Raw genomic sequence first — 22,925 nt, forward strand, 5'->3', positions numbered from 1 at the left:
TAAAAAAAATACACTGTGGGGAAGTCACAAGCCTAGGAAGCTTATGTGTACCGAAGAGAAATGTGTTTCTAATCATCAGCTTAGCTCCATGCTAAATGGGGCTGTCTTCAGATGTGAGTAGGTGACACCAGTTTTAACTGAATATTGGCATTTACATATCTCCTCTATAATTTACCTTTTTATTTTCTTTCCCTTACAACTTTTAGGTAGAACTTTAGACTTCATAGCACTGAATTAACCTGCACTGAAAGCTGTTTACCTGCAGTTGTTCACTTTTGTTGAAAGTGACCATGTCTCAAGTTCAAGTGCAAGTTCAGAACCCATCTGCTGCTCTCTCAGGGAGCCAAATACTGAACAAGAACCAGTCTCTTCTCTCACAGCCTTTGATGAGTATTCCTTCTACTGCTAGCTCTCTGCCCTCTGAAAATGCAGGTAGACCTATTCAAAACTCTGCTTTACCCTCTGCATCTATCACATCCACCAGTGCAGCTGCAGGTAAGCGTATGACTCCAAGTGTCTTCTATTTCATATGTTTTCTTAGCCTGTTTTCTGATCTAATAAGTAGGTTTGCAGATGTAGGGAGCTCAAATTTACCTTCAAGTAACAGCAGAAAGGATTGCCATCCACTCTTCTTTGTCCCAGATATAAAACTCTGGTTATTCAATATTGGGTTGTTGAAGATCTCAGTTGACAGACCATTTCAAAACTGTAGGAAAAGGAATTGAAAACAACTCCACCTAGAAAGCCTGGTCTGTTACAAAGTGGTGACTGGCAGAAAGAATTGAGCAATAACTAGCACTTTAGTCAGTCATTGTTGTAGAGGAAAATTCTGCTTTAAAAATTATTTCCCAGAACTGAGAAAGGACTCTTGTGTGTGCACACCCCCTTTTTGTGTGTGTATAAGATTTTATCCCAGGCAGGGTGGCAGCCAGACTTCACTAGCAGCTAAAAAGTGTGTTCGTATTAGTTAATTTTTATTTTGAACAAGTAAGTTTTAAGTTCAGGAGGTTCCAGAGGTAGTTCAGAAATCATTGTGAGGGGCAATTAGAAAGTGAACAAAGCAGCAGAGATTCAAAAAGGAGGTAAAAAGCTTAGAAGCATTTGAATGATTATTAGGAAAATGAACTAAAGGTACTCATTGGTTAGAAAAGACTTGAAACGTTTTTTTTTAAAGACTGAAAACAATATTCTTCCTCTCCTTAAAGTACAAAACCAGTTAAATAAATGGGGTGCCAGTATTGTGTATCTCTATACCAAAGTCACATTATAACAAATTCTTTTTCAGCCCTTTACATATTCCTAACCATTTCCCTTGCATTTCCTCCTTTGCCTTCTCATTTCCTTTACTTTGTAAATCTTCCATTTAGCTGCATGGCATCTTCCACACTGCCTCCAGACTGGCTTGAACTGGCCTCACCAGATAGCGTTCTTGGCTTATCATAGCCCTATAGACACTCAGTTTTCCCTAGATTTACCATGTAAGACCATCTGCAAAGGCAAAGACACAGATTTATTTCAGTCCTCTGGGATTTATTTGCTTTTTCTTCTTATATGTTCTTATGTTTACATCCTATTGACTTTGTAAAACTCCTTGCCACCAAGTCATTTTATTTTACTTCTAGGACTGTCAGAAATAGATAATAAGGTATGAGGGGTAGCAGCCTCTAGAGAAAAGGATGGAGATACTCCAGGAATGAGAAGTTAGCGATCTGGAAAATGACAGTCATTGTTTGAGAGATGGTATTGGCATGTAGAGTTTTGTGAAACAACGAACAGGGTATGGCTGACAGCTATTGCGGTAACCAATGTGTCTCTGCTCAAAAGACCTCCTTGTTAATCTCTTTGATTGGTTATATTATCAGTGGTTCATTTGATGCCAAATCTTGCTTGCCTGCTGTGGTTTAGTTACGCCTCTGACTTGTATTCTCTCTCTTTTGAAGATGCTCCATCTCCTTCTAGGTTACCTGGCTTTAGCCGGTTCAGAAAAGACCACCGTAGTGCCTTCTGTGGGCATGTGCCCCAGTATGGTTTGCAGTTTTGCAACCCTGCTGCTCTAAATCCTCATTTCTTCTATTTGTTTTCTCTCTATTTGCATATCCCTGGGAGAGCAGCAGTCTTACTGCTAGTTGACATCAATGCTCTTACGTTATTTTGCAGTTCCTTCTAACATGGCACACCCCAAAGAGAAAACCCCAATGTGTCTTGTGAATGAGTTAGCCCGTTTCAACAAGATTCAGCCTGGGTATAAGCTTTTGCGTGAGCGAGGTCCAGCTCACTGTAAGGTAAATATTGTCCGTACTGCTTGTGCATTTCTAAACCACCAGGAATGTTTTCTGTTTGTTTTACACTTTTGAAAGTGGTGCTGTGATTCAAAATACTTCTTTCGAACTGTTGAGGTTGTCTTAAAAATAAGGAAAGAGTATAGATTTTTGAAGGGTTGCTTCTTTTTCATCCTTGCAGAGTGGGTCAAAGGAAAGATAGGCTTCTTTTTGGGATATTTAGCACTCAAAACTCCAGTTGGTGTGTGGTGGCTCAGGATTCTGAATAGAGACAATTCCTAAGCTCCTGTGAATGATTTCCCAAGAGTTTCCCAGGCTTTGGGCCTCCTCCTGTCTGCAGCCTACCTCTGAGTCCTTTCCTGCTGTTAGCACATATATGTCAGACTGGGCAGGGAGAGGAGGTGAATGGGAAATCAGTTTTGCCACTCTGTTAGGTAGAAATTAGTCTCAGTGAGTATTTTGGGTTGTCTCTGATTCCAGTTACCCTTGTCATTCCGGTAATCTCAGAGAATGAAGGGCTGACTATCATTTGAAATTTTACAGTTTGTTATTCAGGAATTCAGTTTCTTAAACTTGTGTGATATCTGTGCCAGTGGACATTTTGGAACTTAATTTTTGCATATCTGGCTTTATCTTTTGTGACTATAGGATAAAAGGGTATAACATGAGAAGTAAAGAATTGGATCTCCTGTTTTTGATCCTAGCCTTGCAGCAAAGATAGTATGATTAAGTCTGAGTTATTTAATCTCTTTGTGCCTCATTTTCTTGACATGCAAAACCTCAAGCCTTAAATGATGTGAAGTTTCTCTTTTCATTTGGCTAAAAGTAACATCAATTCTAAACTGCCTAATAGGATGCATGGCTAGGTAAGTGGACTTGAGTCAGATAGGTGTGGATTTGAATCCTGGCTCCTCACTAGCTGTATGATCTTGGGCAGTTAGTACTTTTTTAAAACCTGTTTCCTTATTTGTAAAATGGGGATAACAGTACTTACCAAATAGGTCTATTGTGAGAAATGAATGAGAAGGATGTATGTTAAAAGTGGGCACAATGCCTGGCACTTAGTAAGGGCTCAGGAAACAGAGCTGTTGTTATTAAGCAGTTACACACTTCAGAAAAACAAAGTCCCCCCTCACAGGAAATTGGTTTGAACTTTATTCCAAAGCATAACTGTATTTCAAATGTTTCTTTATATTTGGAAGGCAATTAATTGTTTTCAGTAACAGTTACACTTCTCCTACAGGATTTTTTTGCAGACCTTAACTTTGGGATTCCCTTTATTAACCATTTTTGGTGTTTTTTGGAAAATGTTCTTTCTCACCTGGACTTTAGCACTTTGGGTAGTTTTGCTGTGTGTTCAGTCCATAACTGCACCTTTTTTTTTTTTTTTTACCCAGGAGTTGCTCACAGAGGAGAAGTTGTTTCCTCCTGGGTGACTGTTAGACTATTTAAAAAGTCGGAGGTCTGGGGTACCTTTCATTCTATCAAACCTAAGATTCTAACCTTACTACCACCCTCCACACAGAATGCAGCAGTGTGGCAACAGCACCGAAGGGGAGAGTTCTGGAGAAAGACAAGACTGTTAATAAGATTAACTCTTTTTTGTTTTTTAGCCTTTTCCCCTTCAGTGTCTTTCGGTGAAAGGATCACCAAAAAAAAAAAAAACGGGCATTGCACAGCATTTCAGGCTTCTGCTGGTTGACGTCTCAGGCTAGCCAGGGTTTTGAAGGCATGCTGTTGGTACTTGAGTGAGTAACCTCAGGAACTACAGCGCACGGACAGCAGACCCTTAATGTTTTGGAGGGAGGGTATATGTGTGTTTGTGAAGACTCTAACTTTTTCCTTTAGTGGAAGCTATGCACTGAGGGAATCCTGAAGTTAAGACCTACAAGAAAAATCAGCAAGGCAAGTTGCCCTCTCCCCCTTTGGCACTAAATTTCAATGATCTGGATGTGCTCAAACCTCCAATTCCCTTATAAATTATTTGCAGATGAAATAAAGTGATATCCAGTGATAAAATAAAAATAAAAGCACCAACCAATTTTACGAAGTTCCAAAGTAGTAGATAGCAAAATTTAGGTGTGTCACAGTCACTTCGGAGGTTATTAAAAATAACACATGCTCAGGTTCCCCCCTCATGCTATTCAGTCAGAATCCCTGGGGCGGGGCCAGGGCATCTGGATGTCACCAGACACCCTAAGTGATACTTTGGATCCACACCAAAGTAGAATCACTGTTCTGTAGTTTTTTGACAGTATTGGTAGTGATGGATTAACATAACCTGATTTTAAGAATGGAGATGTCCTTGGGTTGCCTTTATACTTAAAAAGGAAAAAAGAGGCTTGCCATTATAGGTGTGTGTTGAGGGTAAAATGAGCTGTTTGGATACCTCCTTAGAGTTGAGTTCAGGAACGTTTGTAGATCTTTGTTTGCTGGGGATCTTTCTTTCTTCTGAAAGTAGAAGCAGCATCTGAATGTATAGTCTTAGGAAAGCAGAGGGCAACATTTTAGAACCTGGGTGGCATTTCCTAATTTGTCTTAAGTTCTTGTCCTAATAGGGTTATTTTTCACACAAGAATCCACAAACACATTACAGCATCAAAATAAATAATTGTCTTAATTTGCATGAAATACTAAATGTGTCTAAATCAAGTTTGCTAAATGCCTTCCATGAGAAGTCATTGGAAGATGATGTCTATTTACATGGCTTCCATACAATCAAGGTCTATTATTTCAGTATATAAGAGCATTTTTTAATCTCTCTACTTACCCCGTCTTCCAAAGTATACTTTTTAATGGAGTGCTGTGCAACTTTCATCAGTCATATTTTAAAAATCCATTCTACTTAGAAAAACAACAGAAAAAAGGGGGTAAAGGGGTAAATAACCAAGATAATGACCAGGTCTTTAAATTAGGACCATAAAAAAATGTTCAAGGTCCAGGTGACATAGTACATTCAACATCAGGTTTCATGAATTGAGAGCTCACAATTTTCATTTGTAGGTGTTTACAGTACAGCTAACACTTGGAGATCAGCACTGGGAAGCTGAAGGAACTAGTATTAAAAAAGCCCAACACACAGCTGCTGCCAAAGCTTTGGAAGGAACAAAATTTCCTAAACCTATAGTCCGCCCTTTTCGTAGCGAAGGAAGGAATCCAGGTATTATGCGTGAGCCAAGACAGGTTCCTTTCAAAAGTGTGTCTAGAGGTACCCATTTAGTATGTATATGAATTATTTCTTAACTAACTTGTTGATTTTGAAAGCACAGATTCTACACTACCAGTGGCAAATGCTTATCTTTTAGGAATTCTTTAAAGTGGTAGTTCCCAATCTATGGTCGCTGGAATTCAAGCGATCTGAAGAGATGGTCATGGGGTAGGGAGGGCAGGGAGTCAACAAATGATTTCTAAGATTTCAGAAAAGCTTAATGACAACACGTTTTCCCTTGACCAGGCTGTACGTATTATCAAGAATGTAGGTATTAGCTGGAAGCACTTCAACTCAGTGTGGTAATATTGATGTATATTGTGGTGATCATGACCCTGATGGTCAGTTATGTCTCCTGATCATTAAAAAGAGTGAGAATATATATTTATTACGCAGCCACTCCTCAGAAGGATGGTTGGGCAATCTACTTCAGTAGTGATACTGTCTCAGAAACCCAAGGAGGGGTCACTATGAGTTGGGTCCGACTCCATGGCACGTAACAACAACAACGATAAATGTAAATTAGCAAGTAGTAATATCTTTTCAAACATGGGACTCAAGAGGGGAGAAAACAAATATAGACGAGCATCTCTTGAAGAGGATGGGAGCCATTGACTTGAAGGCTTGATAGGGGGACTGTCCAGCAGAGTTGACCCTTAAGTCTATCACGTAATCCCAGTCCGTCTATACTCAGGGACAAATTTGGCAAGGTCTTGGCCAGACTTTTCTTGTTGCTTTTAGTTTTCTTTCTTCCAATTCATTCTCTATTGTAGAAGAATGCTATGGGTTAGAGCTGCTTTTAAAATTATGCAGGTTGTACTTAAAGTACAACTATATGAATTATGAAAAAGTGGAATTCTAAGGTGAGGAAGAGAGAGGCTGGAAACTCTTGTCACCCTCTGATTTTGCAAACCCCAAAGATACTCTTATAAATTTAACTCATGCACTCAATTTAGTTAAACACATATTACAGAATCAAGTCACTTTTATTCTTTTTACATATCCTAAAGAAGCATTTTAAGGTGGATTTTTGTGTACATTTATGAATTTTGCCATTGCTAGTGTTGTTCTGTGTTTGATATGAAATGTTCTTAAATGTGATTGTGCATTGACACTAATCTTTCAGGCTTTTTTTTTTTTTTTTAAATGGTTTGTAAAAGTTTATGAACTAGATGAACTGAGAAAAAAATTAAAAAAATGAATAGAATATGTTTTATAAGGTTGATAATTCTGACTCAAGATATAGTTGGTCCTGTTGTATATGGAAGTGGAACTTACTTTCCTAACAACTATTACCACAGGCCAAATCCCATTATAAATGTCAAGAATGGAAATATCTGAATATTTTGTAGGTCTCATCTCCTTTGGGTAGAGCTTACTTGCCTCTTCCTCAGTGAGTCTACCTTTCCTTATGGCCCATACCCTGTGGTATTATAGATCTTTTCATGTGTTGTGTGTTCTCTGAACACCTCTGGGGCAGGAGTTGTATCCCTCTAGCTTAGCACAGTACTTTGCATAAAGTTATGGGGGGAAAAAAACAAAAACTGAACCCATTGCTGTTGTGTTGATTCCACCTCATAGCAGCCCTATGGGACAGAGCAGAACTGTCCCATAGGGTTTCCAAGGCTGTAAATATTTACAGAGCCAGACTGCCTCATCTTTCTCCTCAGTATAGCTGGTGGGTTTGAACCGCTGACCTTTCATTTTGTAGCCAAGTGCTTTGACCACTGTGCCACTAGGGCTCCTTTCCATATAGTTAGTCCTCAATAAATGCATCGTTCTGTGCAATAGCGTGTACTTCTAAGTGTAAGCCAATAACCCAGTCAGTCAGTGTAATCAGAGTTACATTGGTTAAATATTCCTGAACAATAAAATAACTTGGACAGTTTCATAGGCTGTTTCAGTCATGGAAATGGATATGTAGTAGAACTGATTTTTGACAACTGGAGTGTATGGCTTTCACTGGTGACATCTTATGTTAAACCGTTGCGCCCTCTAATACCCCATGCAGTATATTTTGTGCCGTTGACTGTGTATTGATCCCAGAAATTGCAGCAGATTCTTGGATTTCCTGAACTGATGCCCACCAGTGAAGTTCTTATGCCCTTTTATGGATGCATCATCAATCAAATTAGTCTAAAGCATGCTATTCTTTCTTTTTTGTTTAATAACTGTCATTCTCAAGTCAGGAAAAAAAAACAGTTCTTTGTGTTGGTTCTGTGTTGCAGAAAGCATAACTCCTACTGTAGAACTAAATGCACTGTGCATGAAACTTGGAAAAAAACCAATGTACAAGCCTGTTGACCCTTACTCTCGAATGCAGTCCACCTATAACTACAACATGAGAGGAGGTGCTTATCCCCCGAGGTATGTGTTTATTTTTGTTGGTTTATATTTTTTGGGTAAAATACAAGTGAAAATTAATACATCAGTACATAGAACAATAAAATAGCACTTATCTATAGGTTATGAAAGGAGTCCTGGAGGTGCAGTGATTAAAGCACTTGGCTGCTAAAAGTCTGTAGTTTGAACTCAACCAGCTGCCCCACAGAGGAAAGATGTGGTAGTCTGCTCCTGTAAAGATCACAGGCTTGGAAACCCTATAGAGCAGTTCTTTTCTGTCCTGTAGGGTTGCTGTGAGTTGGAGTCGACTCAATAGCAGTGGGTTTGGTTGGCTTATAGATCATGAAGCAAGTAATGACTTGGTCTTCTTCAGACCCGCCAGGTGTTAGTCTTCGTTGTGCTGGTGCTCTTTTAACACCTGTCTTTGGCAAGAGCATGAGCAGTATTCCTCAGTAGCGTGTGACGTGTGCCTCAGGCATTCTGGTTAGAGATCACGCTCCTGACTGCTCTTTGTTGACACTTGCTGCAACACTATGATTCTCACATTTAGAGAATTTCTGATTATTGTTTATTGGATGCTTTTTGACTTTGGAACTTCGTGTGCCTTGTAAGTAGCTTTGGAGCATAAGTATAGTAAAATATTAATCGAAACCCCAAAATGCTGCACTTTAACAACATCCTGCTGGCAGTAATAAGGTCTTAGTGAATAGATTGATGATCAAAATGGAAGTTTTCATTTCCCTGCCTTTAGGAGGGCAAAGCCATTTTTTAAATACAAACTAAAATGTAAGAAACTGGGCTCTGTCGAACTATAGGCTGTTGGAATTTCCAGAAAAGCAGGTCCTTTCTGAAAGACTTCTGCTTTAGAATTCCCAGAGCCCTCATGCAAGGGCCGGATCTCAGGATGAGAAAGTAGAACAGGTTAGGAAGTTTCTGTCTCAGCCGAAGCACAGTCCGTGTGAGATTTTTTCAGTACATGTTAGCATTAAACATTGAAGTTCATCCAGAACAGGACAGCATTGCCTTGTTTTTCTGGGTCTCACAAGTTTTCAGCCTTTGTAAGACAGGATACATTCTTACTACTTTCCTGTCACTTGTATTAGTAAAAAATATTTTTCTTTCTGGTGGTTGGTAAGTTGCTTCCATCATTTGGCTGTTGTGAGTACTACTGCAGTAAACATTGGTGTAGAAGTAGCTGTTTGTGTCTCTGCTTTCAGATCTTTTTAGGAGCAGAATCACAACCAGCCACTCTTTCTGTTGCCATCGAGTCGATTCTGACTCATAGCGACCCTGTAGGACAGAAACAGTAACTTTTAAGCCAGTGTATCTTATGGAACGTTGGTTTGAATTGCTAAATGATACTTGCTAATATTGTGTGGCAATTCTAATCTGGTTTACACTTTTATGAAATCTTGGGATACATTGATGAGGAGTCATTAATCGCCATCAAACATTAATGTAATAGGACCCATGATGAAGGAAATAACCTGGAATTTGCCAGAGAATATATGAGCAATTTATCAATCTATGACTGTCAATCTGAGATTTTACCAATCTGTACTTCTTTTCTTTTTAAGATACTTTTACCCATTTCCAGTTCCACCTTTACTTTATCAAGTTGAACTTTCTGTGGGAGGACAGCAATTTAATGGAAAAGGAAGGACGAGACAGGCTGCAAAGCACGATGCTGCTGCTAAAGCATTGCGGATCCTGCAGAACGAGCCCCTTCCTGAGAGGCTGGAGGTAAGGAGAAAACAGAGTGGGAGGCCCCTGGACCCTTGGGGCAGAGTAGGAGGTTAGTGGGAAGCCTATCCTCTCAGGTTACTTTTTCTAAGATGTACTGACGGCTGTCTTAGTTTCCTAGTGCTCCTGTAACAAAAATAAACACAAATGGCTGGCTTTAACAGGCAAAAATTTGTTTTCTTACAGTTTAGGAGGCTAGAAGTTTGAATCTAGGGTGCTGTTAGGGGAAGCCTTTCCTTTTCTTTTGGCTCTAGGGAAGGTTCTTGTCTCTCCTCAGCTTTTGGGTAATGGCTCACTTCCTTGGTGATCTTCATGTGATGTAGTGTCTTCCCCTGTCTGCGCTGACATCTCTGTCCTAATTTGGTCTTTTTATACAGTGAAACCTGGGAAAACCAGAACTTGACAGGATTGCCTTGTTTTTCTGGGTCTCACAAGTTTTCAGCCTTTGTAAGACAGGATATACACTCTTTTACTTTCCTATCACTTGTATAGGGAGCTCTGGTAGCATAGTGGCTAAGACACTTGCCTGCTAACCAGACGGCTGGCGGTTCAAACCCACCAGCCACTCCTCGGAAGGAAGGTTGGGCAATCCTACTTCCGTAGTGATACTGCCTCGGAAACCCAAGGAGGGGTCGCTATGAGTCAGGTATGACTCGACGGCACATAACAACAACAACAACATCACTTGTATAAGTGAAAAATACTTTTCTGTCTTTGAGAGGTTTTCACCTTATGTAAGGTCTGGCTTTCGAAGGTTTTACTGCATCTCAGAGGCTTAACGAATGCACACTCTACTCTGGTATAAACTTTTAACATGACAAAGGAAACATTCCCGAATGGGATTATAACCACAGATAAAAGCAAAAACCCAGACCTGTTGCCATTGAGTTGATTCTGACCTACAGCGACTCTGTCGGACAGAATAAAACTGCCCCATAGGGATTCCAAGGCTTTGTTCTATATGGAGCGGACAACGTCATCTTTTTCCTGTAGAGCGCCTGGTGGGTTGCTTCCACCTTTTGGCTCTTGTGAGTACTGCTGCAGTGAACATTGGTGTAGAAGTAGCTGGTTGTGTCTCTGCTTCCAGATCTTTTTAGGAGCGGAATCACAACCAGCCACTCCTTCTTATATATGCGTACCAGTTATCCATTGCTGCAAAACAAACCATCACAAAACATAATGGTTTAAACATGTACAGCTGCTTATTTTGCTGCTGTTGTTATGTGCCCTCGAGTCGGACCCGACTCATAGCGACTTGGGCTGCCGAGGCAGTATCACTATGGAAGTAGATTGCCCCAACTTCCTTCCGAGGAGTGGCTGGTGGGTTTAAACCATCAGCCTTCTGGTTAGCAGTCAAGTGCCTTAGGCACTATGCTACTTAATTTAGGTAGGGTTTGGCAGAGCAGCTTGTTTCTGCTCTACATCATTTTTGCTGAAGCAGCTCAATAGGAGACTAGATCCACTTTCAAGAGGCCCCTCACATGGCTGGCAAGTCAGTGCTGGCTGTCATTTGGGAACTAAGCTGGGGCTTAGGCCTGGGGACCAGAATTCCTCTCTTAGTGGACCTGTGCTAAGGCTGTTTAAGCCTCTTGTTGGTATGGTGATGGGGTTCCAACAGTGAGCATCCTAGGAGACTGGAAATGGAAGCAGCTGTCCATCTCTTAGGGCCTGAGCCCAAAAATCCGCATAGCGTTGCTTCTGCCATATTCTAAAGATCAAGCAGGCTCAGAGCCCAGATTTAAGGAAAGGAGACTTAGAATCTCCCTTTCTTTTAATTGAGGTAATACTCACCTAACACAAAAGCCACCAGTTTAACTAGTTAAGTATACAGTTCAGTGGCTTCTAGTATATTCATAATGCTGAGAACCCTGCTTCCTGATGAGTGGAGTGTCAGGCGTTTGGGGGCCATTTTGTAAAACCTCTGTAATAGGGAAAGGATTTTCTCTTTGTAACTAAATAGGGGTTTGACTCTTGGAAATAAATTTTCCCTTGGCAGTGAGGGGCCAAAGCACTAATGAGTAGCTCTGGAAAGGCAGAGTATTAGCACAAATCAAGCACCCAAAGTCCTCAAGAAACTCAGTGAGTAGAAAACATTGAGATATTTAATCAAAGCAGGAAATGCCACCTCAGTTGCATTTGACATTTCCTCCCCTAGAAACAAGCTCACAAAGAACAAGATGGTATTATGCAGAATGTTGGGGTTAAAGGCATCATGACAGATAAAAACCCACATGGACATCGGTATTACACTTGTTGAGGTATGTGGAGTCTTGCTGCCCCTAGCAGGAAGGCCAGCTCAGGACGGTGATCTGTGGCAACACAGGAGACTTCTGGGTTTTCTTTTGTGAGTCTCTGTTTTTCTGTGCAGTCACACATTGTAATGGTTGACTGTATGCACTTGTGCGTGCACTAGCATCCACCAAAATGTTGACAGTGATTATCTGTAAGTGGTAAATTTACAAATAATTTATATACACATCCCCTTTTTTGAATTAAAAATTTTTTATAATTAACATAAGGAGCTCTGGTTACGCAGCAGTTAATACATTTACCTGCTAACCAAAAGGTCAGTGTTTCAAAGCCACTAGCTGCTCCATGGGAGAAAGATGAAGCAGTTCACTTCCATAAAGATTTACAGCCTTGGAAACCCTATAAAGCAGACTTCTCTGTCCTAGGGTTGCTATGAGTGAGAATGAACTCAGTGACAGTGGGTTTGGGTTTATAATTAACATGCAGTATGTTTTAAAAAAAGAAATATTTGTCTTTTAAAAATGTCTCTCTTTACTCCTACTATCCACCTAGCAGGGGACCTGGTGGATCCACTAAGGGCCAAATAAAAGAGAATGAATGAGCTATAACTTAACAGAGGAAGATTTAATGAATTAAACGGATGAGCTTCTCAGTGGTGAGATTGTTAAAATAAGAAAAGGTAGTTTAAGTGGAGTTATTTTGGAGGCCTTCCATTTTCTTTGACTTGACTTTGGTGCTAATCTAATTGGAGTCAGATGGAGCAGGTATTTCTTAGTTCCTTCAAGCCAACAGCTGTTAAATGGGTTGGCTATATCAGAATGACTTGAGAAGTTAAAAAAAAAAAAAGATTGCTAGGTTCAATTTTCTTTTTAAGTTTAATTTGTGATTCTAAAGTATAGTCAAGGTTTGGAAACTACAGATCCTAAGTACTATCCCCTAGCAGTTTTTTCCCCCTCTGAATCCTCCATGGAAGTAATTACAATGTTGCTGAAGAGGCACATTCTGCCTGTTGGAGTCTCCAAGGCTGACCTCCAGAGCAGTGCATCTGGCACATCCTGAGAGTAGGGGCTGTGGTAGGTGTGCACCCCGGGGCTGGCTTTTCATCGGTTTATCTGAACTCTGTAAGGGGTCTTGATGGGAGGAACTTTTAAATCACCTCATGCCCTTTGGCTTTCCTCGGAACTCTTTGCTTATTTTCTGGTTTCACATAATTTGAAGTAGAGGCACTTCTCTTCAGAAATGACTCTAAGACTGGTTAAGTATTTAGAAATGAGAATTATTACCTGGAATAAGACTTTTCTTCACTTGGCCTTCCACCTTAGCAGAGGTGCCTGATTCCACCAGGTTCCCTGCTAGGTGGGTCATAGCAGTGAAGAGAGGCATTTTTAAAAGATAACTTTAATGTATTTTTTATTAAAACATAATGCCTTCTAATTATAAAAAATTTTAAATAGAAAAATAAATGATTTATAAATTTACCAGTTATAGATAATCATTATAAATGTTTTGGTGGATTTCAGTGCATAAACAAATAAATACATACACACACATATATCTGTTTCACTAAAATGGATGGTCGTGTAGAGTGTCTGTCATAAATATGTCATTTCCTTGTAATTCCACGGAGGTCTCAAACTCAGCAACAGCTGAGCACTTCTTAATGGCTGCAAAGTATTCCACTGTGTGAAAGCAGTTTATTTGTTTAACAACAGGGGCTCGGTTACTTAGGTTATTTGAGGTTTTCCCAATATAAAATGGGTAGTAAAGAACAATGTTGTAGTTAAATCTTTGTATACATGCAATATTATTTCTGCAAGCCACAGTCCTCATAGTAGACTTGCTTAACCAAATGGTCTGCCTATTGATATAGATCGCCAGGTTCCCCACCAGAAAGTTGTTAACCTTTTCAGACCCTGCCATCATGGCATGAGTGGGTCTCTTTGCCTGCAGCCTGCCAGGATTGGAAATTATCGTGTAAGAAAATAGTCAGTTTTGCTGTTAAAATTTGTAGAGCATATGATCCATTAATCTCCTCTAGAAGATAGCCAATGAAGCCAGTAGTACACCTACCAGGCAGGTATAGTCTGGTCCCTTGGCAGCAGTCATTGTGCTAGGCCCTGAGGTGAACACAGCCAGCACTGTCCCTACCCCATGGAATAAGTGAAACTGCAAGCATTTAATGTTAGAACCATCAAAAAGTGTAGTGAGTGCTGTGATGGAAAAGTAGCAAGTGATTATGAGAGCATAAAATGGCAGATTGATAATGTTTATAGTACAATGAGAGGCGTCCTCCCTGAGGGAGGGCTGGTTAAGCCGAGACTAAAGATGAGCAAAAGGACAGAAGGGAAGAAGTACGTTATGAGAAAGAGAGCAGCAGAAGCCTTAAGTCGGGAAAGCACATGGGTGGGTGGTGGGTGGTAGTGGTTTTTTAATTGAAGGTTTGTCCTAGTGAAGGCTGGCTTTTATTCAGCATCTGAACTGTTAGGAGCAAGATGGTCATAGCTGCCGTGTCTGTAACACAAATAGGAAGATGATGAAAGTCTCTGTTAGCAGAGAAGTAGTTAAAGAAGTAGATATGTGTACCCTAGGATGGGCAGAGAACCGGACCCATAGTCTTTGGAGTGAGAGGAAATCATAATGCAGAACTGTGCTAACATGTTGTATGTTTGTGTTTAAATAAACAAAAAAGTAAGGTGGCTATAAGTATATGTGTATGTTAGGGTGTGCATAGTTTATATTTAAAAGTAGCTCCCCCCGTGGTAGTGGTGACAGACTGTTTTTTTCCTTTAACTACTACCTTTGTGAAAATAAATGCAAGTCTTTCTGGTTGAGTCCTTATCTTCACTTGGGAAAGGTACATAGTTAAGTAGGACTAAAACTACAGGTGGTTCTCTGTGTCCATGAGTTCTGCATCCTCAGACTCAGCCAACCAGAGATTGAACATATTCAGGAAAAAAAGGCAGTATGTGGTCAAAGCAATGCCTTGAAGGCCAGGAGGGAGCATAAAGTTCTATTTACATCTTACTAGGGATTATGAGTAATCAAGAGATGATTTAAGGTATATGGCAGGGTGTGCATACGTTGTATGCAAATACTACACCATTTTCTGTAAGGGTCTTGAGCATCCACAGATTTTGGATTTCAGTATCCATGGGGTCCTGGAGGTACTCCCTGACAGGCACCAAGGGATGACTGTTCTCTCCTTGGCACACTCTCAGAGTCTGTTGGCCCAGCTTTCAGTTTTTAGCTCCTTTTCTAAGCAGTTACAACACTGGTAAGAATTTACATCATATGGCTTTTATTCTTTCTTAGAGATCTTTCAAAGAGCAAAGAGAAAAAAAAAACATTTTAAAAAAGAAAAAGAATAAAACTAATTTTGTCATCAAAATACCATATGGGTCCAGTGGACCTTTTCAAAAATATTTATATTATGGGATCTCAGTTTATGAGATCTCAATTTTTCTGTTTTTAAGAATTTTGCTGTTTCTCATCCTACATATTATTTCAATATTCATCAGTTATTCCCAAATATGCTGAACAAGACTCAAATCATAGGAAAACAGAAGGATGGTGAGATCCCTAGAGGAGGATGCAGTAGTGGAGGAAGCGATAGCTGTCGCACCGCCCTTCAGCGTTCTTACTGCATTGTGCTTTGTGTACCGCAGCATCTTTCAAGAAGAAGAAGAAAAAAGACTAGACACACTGTCTTTTCAGCCTGCTTTTGTTTTTGTTGAACCCAGTTGAGAATTCGGAATTTTTCTTTTTCCATCTGTGATGGGGAAAGAGAGGAAAGTTGATGTAGGAAGACATGTCTAGTTATTAGACAAATCAGAAGATAACTGCAAAGAGACAGGTGCAGCACTGTAGACTCTGATGAGAATGGTGAAATTGAACACTTAAGTGAAGTCTCATACTGGGAGTCTTCGGATGGTATCTTAGGTAAATTTTCCCAAACTCAAGAATCAACATGTGAACAATACATTGGTATTCTCATCTCGTCAGTCATTGAGCAGGAAGAACTTTGGCATGAAGTATTTTGCTGCAAGTACCTGGACTGTACACCCTGTTTTGATAAAGTGCATGTGACAACATTCTTTATCTTCTTTGATCTTATTTCTTCCAGGTTGTAAGTGGATAGTACGAAATGCAAGTGTATGTATAAAAGTGATTGGAGGGAAGTAGATGATGTAAAATTTTAAAATATATTTTTTTCGTCCTTCCATTTGGTGTTTATGAATCTAAAAATTGGTTTTGCACTATGGGGCAGAGAAGATGGCTGCTTGCCAACAAAATTATGAGTCAAAAATTTGAAAAGTTGTGTGTTTTGATAATGCAAGTGCAGGAAGCTGTGGAAGTCATGATAAGCTAGAAGTTACTGCTGGGTGAACTCGGGCATCGGTACAAGATGGCGGTGCTCCAGGCTCAGGTGTGCCTGTTGAGTGCTTAGCTGCGTTTAGAAGACATTGTCCGCTGTGGGTATGTATGCCTTCCAAACTGAAATGTACTGGAAAGAAAGGATTTTCTACTTAAAAATTCTAAATAAAATTTCTAATGAAATTATTTTTATTATTCTTTTATTCTGTAAATTATTTGTAAAATGACTTTAAATATAAAAAAATAAAAAGGTCTTGGAGCCAGACGGTAAATGATGATGATGATCTTTCCTAGCTGATGAAGCATGACTTAGAATCATTTTTTTATTTTCCTAATATTGCCTAGATTTTATGGCTGAACCATAACTATGGAATCGCTGGTGATAGTGATTCCCACTTTGTGAAAGTAAGGCTAGGATCCCATCATAATTTCCCCATCTTACTGGGAATGGGATTTGTGGATTTGAGTCATTCACTCCATTGCAACCTTTTGTCCAACCCAGATAATACCATAAAATGATATCTCTAAAATAGAGCAACCTATTCTCCCCTCCAAATCTGTATATGTCTTTATTTCCTGCTTTGCATTTTTATCACATGCTTTGTCCCTGTTGAAACTCCTTTGGAAGCAAAGACTTGTGGTAGTCAGTCTCAACTCTGGTTGCTGTTAAAGTTACCTGGGACTTAAACAAACAAATACTATATTCTATTTAGAATGGATATTCAAGCCCTGCCTGCAAAGATTGGAGTTCACATTCTGAGTGGGGCTTTCTATCAATCTGATATGGAACTTCAATAAATAGAGAAGTAGTTTTTCACTGCTGTCAACTTGTAAGTGTGAATTTATGATATTTACAAAGGCAATCAGTGAGAACCAGTTATGTGTGTTTCTAAAACAAAATGATACTGTATATTGCTTCTGTTCATTAATAAAGCTAGAACAAAAACTGTGGTTGAGAAACAGGCAACCCCACTGTAGGATTGTGGTTAACTCTGCTGTGGGCAGGAGAGCAAGAAAGACTGGTTCCATTACTGATTTTAAAGAAAAAAAAAAAGGTACAAAACTATTTAGGCTGGGGTAGGCTGGGGTATAATGAATAAAATTTTGAAAATTGGAGTATATATATGACAAGTGAAGTCTTCTTATATTAGCCTCAGCACACAGTTTTATTTCCAGATTTTCTTCTGGTTGCACACTAAGGAGAGAACATTCTAATGAATGCCCTTGCTTAGCATGAGGGTGGACAGGTTTTTTTCTGAGTAGCTCACCTATTAAAAAACTTCTGTGTACTCATCAGATAGCTGTCAAAGATTTACTCTATTACACACAAAAATGAGTTAATCTGTTAGCACACCTTAATGTGTTGACAGGTGTGTTAGTATTTGATATGAAACACACTACGTACTTTTTAAAATTTTGTCGTATTATAGGTGTTTTTTCCCCCCCATTTCAAAAAAAATCTATTTAAAAAATAAATTCAAACCAAACCTATAAAGAACCCCAGCCTTCTAAGTCAGACTGCTTAAAAACTTCTGGTTTTAAGGATTTACTCATAAAAAGGCAGGCCCTCTTTCTTCTCAGAGTTTAGAAAACAAAGATAAATGTACATTTGGGTTATAAGCCAACAGAAATGCCCTGCACATCATTTTGACTACGTTGAAAGGGAAGTGAAACCAGATTGGAGAGAAAATGTAATGATCATGGAAAGAGGGAAGGAATTAGAGTCTGGAATGTATTTATTTGTATATGATTATATCTTTGATTGCATTAATTTTTTTACATCCTAGAGCCTTGTTTCCTTTAGTTACCGTTTGTAATACCAGTCTATGCAGGTAGGGCATACCTGATCGACCTGAGGAGAAGCACACAGGTGGCGGCTCCTACGTTCGGAACCTTGCCTACGCTGCAGCTTCAGTCAGGAGTTTCTGTCAAATAGTTTTAATCTTAGAAACAGGGTTTTTATAAATCCTTTGACAAAAATAGTCCCAATAATATGAGAAAAAATGCTGCTGTCACCAATTTTTTGGAGGCTTTGCTGAGTTCCTCTGATTACCAAACCCAACCCAGCCCACTGCCATCAAGTAGTTTCTGACTCATAGTGACCTTGTTGGACAGAGTAGAACTGCCCCCATAGGGTTTCCAAGGGTGCAGTCTTTTTAGAAGCAGACTGCCTCCTCTTTTTCCCACAGGAGAAATCACCAACCTTTGGATTATCAGCCAAGTACTGAACCATTGCGCCACCAGGGTTCCTCTCAGATTACCATTAAAACACAATGTAAAATCCATGTTATTGCATACATGGCGAATATCTCTGCCCCTTCCTAATGCCAAGCCTGTCTGGAGGATTGTAGATGAACCTTACTGCAAAGATAGGATTTCTGCCATTGTTTAGGAGATTATTCATTTGCACCTTGAATTTTTTGCCAGGAGCAGTAAGCGTGAGATACACGGCACTTTTGTAATTTCTGTTTGACCACATCCTTTCTTTAAAATGGTTTCCAAGAGCTTCGTGTTGAAATTAAAAACCTGCGTGCTTTAGGTGGAGAGGCTTTGGACTAGCTATGTCCCGTACAGGTCTGTTTTGTCTTTTCAGAACATGGCTTGACAGTACTTGCAAGAGCAGCATTCTGGAAGTCCTTGCTCCCAGGCAGCAGTGACATCTTGCTACTCATATTTAGGCTGCTTCATACCCAAAGATCTGTTATGTATGGATTGTTTTTTGGTAAATTTATAAGGTATGATCTGGTGCAATGATTAAAGCATCCAGCTGCTAACCAGAAGGTCAGAGATTCCAGCTGCTCTGCAGGAGAAAGATGAGGCAGTCTGCTTCCATGAAGATTGGCAGCCTGGGGGTAGATGGTAGTTTACAACTGTCTTACAGGGTCACTGTGAGTCGGAATCGACTTGATGGCAGTAGGGTTTTTTTTTTTTTGTCATCTGACCTTCAGTGAGATATTGATTGCCCCAGTGGCTACCTTCATGGGCTCAGACCCAGCCACAGTTGTGAGAATGTTGCAGGACCAAGCAGTGTTTCATTCTGTCGTACACAGGGTTGCTATGAATCGGGACTGACTTGACAGCACCTGACAACAAAATCTGACCCAAGTTTGAGAGAATTTTTTGTTTTCAACCTTTTAAATCTGGTGATACACGCTATGCATGCTGCCATGTTCACCAGTTTACTGTTAAATCCACAGAGGCCAGGTTCAATGGCCTGAAAGGTTTTTTTTATTTTTTTATTATTTTATTTTGATGTGGGTGAAGATTTACAGAGCAAATTCACTTTCCATACAGCAGTTCACATATACATTGTCACATGTCATTGACCACAGTTTACCACAATGCAACTCCTCCCCACTCCCACTTCCTCCCCATAGTTACCTCTTTCCAGTGTCCATCCTTCCATACTCTCCTGCGCCCTGAGCTGTCTCCCTGTGCATAAGCAGCCCTTCTTTCTCCCATGATTGTTCTCTCCAGGGCGGGTGTCTACTTGAGGTAAATGTTTAACTCACATGCCTGTACCTTGTTTGGCTGGAAACCACAGGTGTGGGTTCAATTCCAGATCTGAAGGGTAGCTAGGGGCCATAGTCTCAGTGGTTCCACCAGGCTCTCTTGGACCAGCAAACCTGGTCCCCACTTTTTTTTTTTTTTTTTGTCTCCAAATAATTTTGAGTTTTGTTCCACATTGTTCTCTCTGTCTATGCAGAATCTCCTACATCCCTTCCAAGTGGATGACAGTGGTAGCCGGGCACCATCTAGTTCTTCTGGTCTCATAGTTGTACAGTTGCAGATCGGATGGTGTACCAGTTGCTAGGACTGATTGTTTCCATTAACTTTGGTTTTCTTCTTTCTTTTTGACGGAGAGACCCATCGTTGCATCTAGATGGCAGCTTGCTAGCTTTTAAGATCCCAGTCGCTACTCGCCAAAGTAGGAGGTGGAACAGTGTTTTGTATAGTATGTTATGCCAATTGAGCTTGATGTCCCCTGCGACTATGGTCCCAAGGAACGGCCTTAAAGTTTTGTCATCCCAGCTGCAATGTTGGTGGTTTTATTAAGAGCTAACTACTAAACAGTTATTCTTCTTTCAGGTGAATGGAAGAGAATCAGAAGAAGAAAATCTCAATAAATCTGAAATAAGTCAAGTGTTTGAGATTGCACTTAAACGGAACTTGCCAGTGAATTTTGAGGTAAGCTTATTTTACAAGTAGAACTCTGTCTTATAAAATGCTGGTGGCATTCATCATTGGAATGGTTTTTCCCCAAAATAACACCGGAATAATACATACATGTGAACCTTAGATTTAAGCTTCAAACTTTACATTAAGCAGAGTAGCGTTTATTGTTATACTGAGGACTTCTAGATGGTCCATGGGTGGTGTCAGTGGGTCTGTGACCCTCCTAACATGGTCTGAAGAATATGCGCTTACATTCCCATGTGTATTATTTTGAAGAGGCTTCATTGCTTTCATTGTTCTCAAAAGTTACCTGTTACCAAAAAAGTTTTAAGAACCTCCTTGAATGGGCCCTAAAAAAATCTAACAGTGATTTTTTAAGTAAGTAAATTTTTTAAAGTGGTTTTGCCACTGTCCAGCACCTACTCACCACTACTTCACCTGTTGAATTACTTCATTTGTTGCTGGAACTTCTGTTTTCTAAAAAACAATAATTAATAGCTTGTTAGTTCAAAATGCAAAATAAAGTACATTTAATGCATGTTTCCTTCAAAGATATAGTAAGTCCAAATAGATTAAGGAAGTAAAGTGAGAGTGTTTTGTTTTCTTTCATTGTCTAACACATGGCAAATTCTTTGCAAATTCTTTTTATTTATATGCTTGATTGTTCATGATTATGTTTTAATATACAACATAACCCACTGCCATAGAGTTGATTCTGACTCATAGTGACCCTATAGGACCCAACAGGTCAGAATAGTAGGGTTCCTAAGGCTGTAATCTTTACAGACTACCTCATCTTTCTCCCACAGAGCTGCTGGCGAGTTCGATCTTCCGATCTTTGGGTTAGCAGCTGAGTGCCTAGCTACTGTGCCACCAGGGCTCTTTAGTTGGTACTCAGGAACTATTTATTGAATAAAGGATCATAATAGTTATTTTGGGGCTAAGTTTTTTTATAGTAAAATCTGTCATATAGGAAGCCATGTTAGGTGTTTAATAAAGGAGAAGGCAGGAGCCATTTGTAGTTTTTCAAAAAAATTTATACTGTCTGACTCCAGATAGTTTTATTAGAAAATGAGATGATGCTGAGTGATAGTGTTGTTGGGAGGCAGTTGTGACAGGCTCGTGCTAAATTGAGTCCAGATCAGACTCCAGGTGGCGATTGGTGCTCTCCTGCTGTGTGCAGACAGTGGTCGTCGCTGGGGCCCAGGGGAGCTCTGCCTTTGAGCAGAGCCATCAGGGAGGCTGCTCTTCGCAACTGGAGTCTGATCTGGGGAGGTGGGAAGTACCCTTCCAGGAAGGAGCATTTCCGAAGTGAGGGGTCAGAGTGGCTGGGCCAGCTCTACCATCAGTCTGGAGGGGCCTGAGCAGCCGGCCCATCCCTGCACACGTCTTTGTATGTCATGGAACTCTGACCTCTTCATGGGAACACTGTACAGCCTTTCTTTGGCTCACTTATTTTTCCTTGATAGCTTATTTTGAGAAATTTAAGATCTACAGAAATGCTGCAAGAATAGAACAGTGAATACTCACATATCCTTCGTGTAAATTCACCATTTGTTAACATTTTGACACATTTGTGTTTTCTTTCTCTGTAAATGTACATACTCCTTTGTTTTCCGTTTGCTTTAGCTAATCATTTGAGAGTAAGGATATCATGCATGCCTTTAGACTCCTGATACTTCAGCCTGTGTCCTTAGCAATGAAGACATGCTCTTAAGTAGCCACGATGTGATTATCCAGTATTTAGCATTGCTGCGATCCTGTTAATCCTGTATACATTTTGTATTCACATTTTGCCAGTTGTCTCATGATGTTCCGTACAGAAATTTTTTTCTTATTCTAGTGTCCAGTACAGGATTACACATTGCATTTAGGTGCTATGTCTTTTTAATAATCTCCTGTAATCCATAGCAGTTTCTCAGCTTTCTTTGTTTTTCGTAGCATTGACATTTTTAAAGGTCAGCCCTCAGTTTGGTCTGCCTGTTGCTTTCCTCCTGATTAGATTCAGGTTATGTGGATTTTTTTTTTTTTTTTTTTGGCAGGAACATCACAAAAGTGATGTTGGTCCTTCTCAGTGTCACGTAATGTCACTTACCCAGTGCTGGTGATGTTGACTTTATCTTTTGGTCTCAATGGTCTGTGCCAGATGTGTTCCACTCTGAGGAGACTTTCCCTTTGTAATGAATCCATAACCTGCAAGGAGATGCTTGAATGTTGTACAGGTACCCTGGGACTCAACAGGTCTCCTCAGTGTGTCTGACATTCACTGATGACTCTTGCCACCATCACTTAGTACTGTGGTGTTGTCCAATAGTTATTTTCTGCATTTTCAAGTTGACCTTCTACAGTAAAGAAAAAACCTTTGTTCTCTTTTATGTTACACATGTGTATATCAGTATAGATGCATTGCTTCTTTTTTTATTCAACCACATTGACTGCTGTTCCTCAATTTGATGTTCAGATTGCTATTTAAGTTGGCTTCTGTGTTTCTTGACATGTCCTCACTGTTTTTTTAATACAGATTTTTTAATGTATTTTATTGAAATATAATT

The 22,925-nt window shown here is 39.9% G+C and overlaps 1 protein-coding gene across 1 annotated transcript in view; it reads left to right on the plus strand.

Moving 5' to 3' along the window:
- The first annotated feature begins 284 nt into the window (after positions 1-284).
- Positions 285-22,925, plus strand: part of STAU1 (staufen double-stranded RNA binding protein 1) — a 43,655-nt gene continuing 21,014 nt past the window's right edge. The window contains exons 1-6 of the mRNA XM_042780623.1: positions 285-495; positions 2,158-2,282; positions 5,283-5,421; positions 7,716-7,854; positions 9,408-9,573; positions 20,287-20,385. Coding sequence (XP_042636557.1) covers positions 291-495; positions 2,158-2,282; positions 5,283-5,421; positions 7,716-7,854; positions 9,408-9,573; positions 20,287-20,385 — 873 coding nt within the window. The 5' untranslated portion in view covers positions 285-290. The remainder of the gene's footprint in view (positions 496-2,157; positions 2,283-5,282; positions 5,422-7,715; positions 7,855-9,407; positions 9,574-20,286; positions 20,386-22,925) is intronic.

This window comes from Orycteropus afer, unplaced genomic scaffold (genome assembly GCF_000298275.1).
Source record: "Orycteropus afer afer isolate SDZICR_OR568_19922 unplaced genomic scaffold, OryAfe1.0 scaffold00049, whole genome shotgun sequence".
NCBI lineage: Eukaryota > Metazoa > Chordata > Mammalia > Tubulidentata > Orycteropodidae > Orycteropus > Orycteropus afer.